This window comes from Anoplopoma fimbria, chromosome 6 (genome assembly GCF_027596085.1).
Source record: "Anoplopoma fimbria isolate UVic2021 breed Golden Eagle Sablefish chromosome 6, Afim_UVic_2022, whole genome shotgun sequence".
NCBI classification, from domain to species: Eukaryota; Metazoa; Chordata; class Actinopteri; order Perciformes; family Anoplopomatidae; genus Anoplopoma; species Anoplopoma fimbria.
Window position 1 is genome coordinate 2,653,860 of NC_072454.1, and position 3,244 is coordinate 2,657,103.

At 30.2% G+C, this 3,244-nt stretch overlaps 1 protein-coding gene across 1 annotated transcript in view; it reads right to left on the bottom strand.

Annotated features, from left to right (window-relative positions):
- Nucleotides 1-1,513, bottom strand: part of otx1 (orthodenticle homeobox 1) — a 3,567-nt gene extending 2,054 nt beyond the window's left edge. Inside the window, 2 exon segments of the mRNA XM_054600459.1 lie at nt 64-215; nt 1,406-1,513. Coding sequence (XP_054456434.1) covers nt 64-215; nt 1,406-1,502 — 249 coding nt within the window. The 5' untranslated portion in view covers nt 1,503-1,513.
- Between the last annotated feature and the right edge of the window lie 1,731 nt (nt 1,514-3,244).

Below are 3,244 nucleotides of genomic sequence, written 5' to 3' on the forward strand. Positions count from 1 at the left end.
TAATGTTCATATTATATTATATAATATTATATATATATCATCAGGTGTGTCTGTGGGTCTCACCTGGACTCTGGACTCCGGCAGGTTGATCTTCAGAGCCACCTCCTCCCTCATGAAGATGTCTGGGTACCGGGTTTTGCCGAACAGAGACTCCAGGATGTCGAGCTGAGACCTGGTGAAGGTCGTCCTCTCCCGGCGCTGCTTCCTGGGAGTAGCTGCAGAGAAAACACACCGTTACTGACAGATTAGATTCATTATTTAAAGTCTTTATTTGTCATTATTAGGCCAGAAAAAGTATTGGTTTTTTTGCTATAGTTTCTCTACTATAGAGAAAGTCAATTCAACACTTTATTTTAATTAAGAGAATTAACTTAAAGCAGATTTAATATATCCTTTTAAAAATTGGACTAAAAAAAAAAAAACTTGCTGACAGTAAAAGATAAACAGTTTAATCACTTAATACCATGAATGTGAGGACTAGTAGACTATTTACTTTAGGCTATAATGCCAAATCATAATTCATGGTATGGATACAAATCATACTTAAATTAATTTTATATAACATTTTTAATTCTGCATGCTGTTGCCTTGCTGTTTTTGAAACCTATCCAAAACACACATTATTATAATAAAAATAATTATTGCACATAACAATGCTGTTTATATTTCTTTATAATAAAAAACGATTATTATTATTCTTCTTCTTCTATAATTATTGCACATAACAATGCTGTTTATATTTCTTAATAATAAAAAACGTGATTCTTCTTATTATTATTATTATTATTATTATTATTATTAATAATTATAAAGGCCCAACAGCCAAAAACATCTTGTTTAATCTGGATATTTTTGGGGTTCTTTTTTATTATTATTATATAATTATTAATAATATAACAATGCTGTTTATATTTTTAATAATAAAAAACATGATTTTCTTCTTCTTCTTCTTCTTCTATAATTATTGCACATAACAATGCTGTTTATATTTCTTAATATATATTTCTTTTTCTTTTTTCTTCTTCTTATTATTATTATTATTATTATAATAATAATATTAAAAGGCCCAACAGCCAAAAACATCTTGTTCAATCTGGATATTTTTGGGTTCTTTTTTTTCTGGAGCTCTTACTGGTCCAAACTGGGTGCATTAAAAGGTGTGTGTGTGTGTTAAAGTGTGTGTGTTACAGTGTGTGTTGTCTCCTACATGGGTGTAGGAGGTGTGTGTTAGTAGGATAAAGTGTGTGTGTGTTAAAGTGTGTGTGATAAAGTGTGTGTGTTGTCTCCTACATGGGTAGTAGGAGGTGTGTGTTAAGGTGTGTGTGTTAAAGTGTGTGTGTGTTGTCTCCTACATGGGTAGTAGGAGGTGTGTGTTGTGTGTTAGTGTGTGTGTGTTGTCTCCTACATGGGTAGCCCACGGAGGGGTGCAGCAGGTCCATGGCCGCGCCGCTGAGCCCCAGGCCGTTGACGCCGTAGGGGGGCTGTTTGAGGTAGGACATCATGCTGCAGGCGGTCACTGCTCCACCCAGCTCAGGCCAGTGGCTCGGCTTCCCCGATGCTGCAGCTTGACGGGACAGGGGACCGATCCAAGACACTGCAGGAGGAGGAGGGATAGAACCAACAATTCAGGGAGGAAAGAAAGAAACATTTCATCCAGAAACGCTCAGAGGACGTTTAGGAATAACCTCCACATGTCATTACACAGAACCAGTGGTTCAACTGGGACTTTAGCACGAAAACACTGAGGTTTGGATCACATGAAGTTCATATAAATCACATAAAGTTCATATAAATCACACTGTTGTTATTAAGGGATATTAAGGGATATGAAAGCATTAATAGACGATAGATTGATCCTATTGATCATATTTCATCCACAAACGCTCAGCGGACATTTAGAAATAACCTCCTATAAACACCAACTACACATATGTTCATTTAATAAACACCAACTACACATATGTTCATTTAATTAACTACATATGTTCATTTAATAAACTAACTACACATATGTTCATTTTTAATAAACATTTAATAAACACTAACTACACATATGTTCATTTAATAAACACTAACTACACATATGTTCATTTAATAAACACTAACTACACATATGTTCATTTATAAACACAAACTACACATATGTTCATTTTATAAACTATGTTCATTTTATAAACTATGTTCATTTAATAAACACTAACTACACATATGTTCATTTTATAAACTATGTTCATTTAATAAACTATGTTCATTTAATAAACTATGTTCATTTTATAAACTATGTTCATTTTATAAACTATGTTCATTTAATAAACTATGTTCATTTTATAAACTATGTTCATTTAATAAACTATGTTCATTTTATAAACTATGTTCATTTAATAAACTATGTTCATTTTAAAATAACTACACTATGTTCATTTATAAACACTATGTTCATTTTATAAACTATGTTCATTTAATAAACTATGTTCATTTAATAAACTATGTTCATTTAATAAACTATGTTCATTTTATATGTTCATTTATAAACTATGTTCATTTTATAAACTATGTTCATTTTATAAACTATGTTCATTTAATAAACTATGTTCATTTTATAAACTATGTTCATTTATAAACTATGTTCATTTTATAAACTATGTTCATTTAATAAACTATGTTCATTTAATAAACATAGTTTTCATAGTTTTATATTTGCGGGTTAAACTTCACGCAGGAAAACACGGAGGAATAATGAAGCATAAGGTTTGATCACATTAATCATATTGTTATTATTTAGGGATATTAAGGGATATGAACGCATGAATTAGTGAACAATAAACTGATCGTTTAGGAGCAAAGACGAACATTAAATCCTTAAATGTTGGATTTTTTTTGTGAGAGAAAAACTGAAAGAAATACGGAGGAAAATAAACAGATTAAATTCACATTTAAGCCTTTTTAACTTCAACTAAAGCAGTCTGATTATATGATGAAAACTGAATGAAACGATGCAAGTTAATTATAAGAACGCATCTATAAAAAAACGTGTTTATTTTTCAGAGCACATTTAATGTTTATTTGCACATTTATGTATGTTTTACTAAATAGAATATACCTGCAGAATATTAAGGCTATTTGTTTTAAATTTTGAATTAAACATTTTATATTATGTTGTAAAAACGTGAGTATTTCTGACACTGATATAAATCCTTTTAAATAATTAAATCACAATAGTTTATATGTATTATATAATACATTA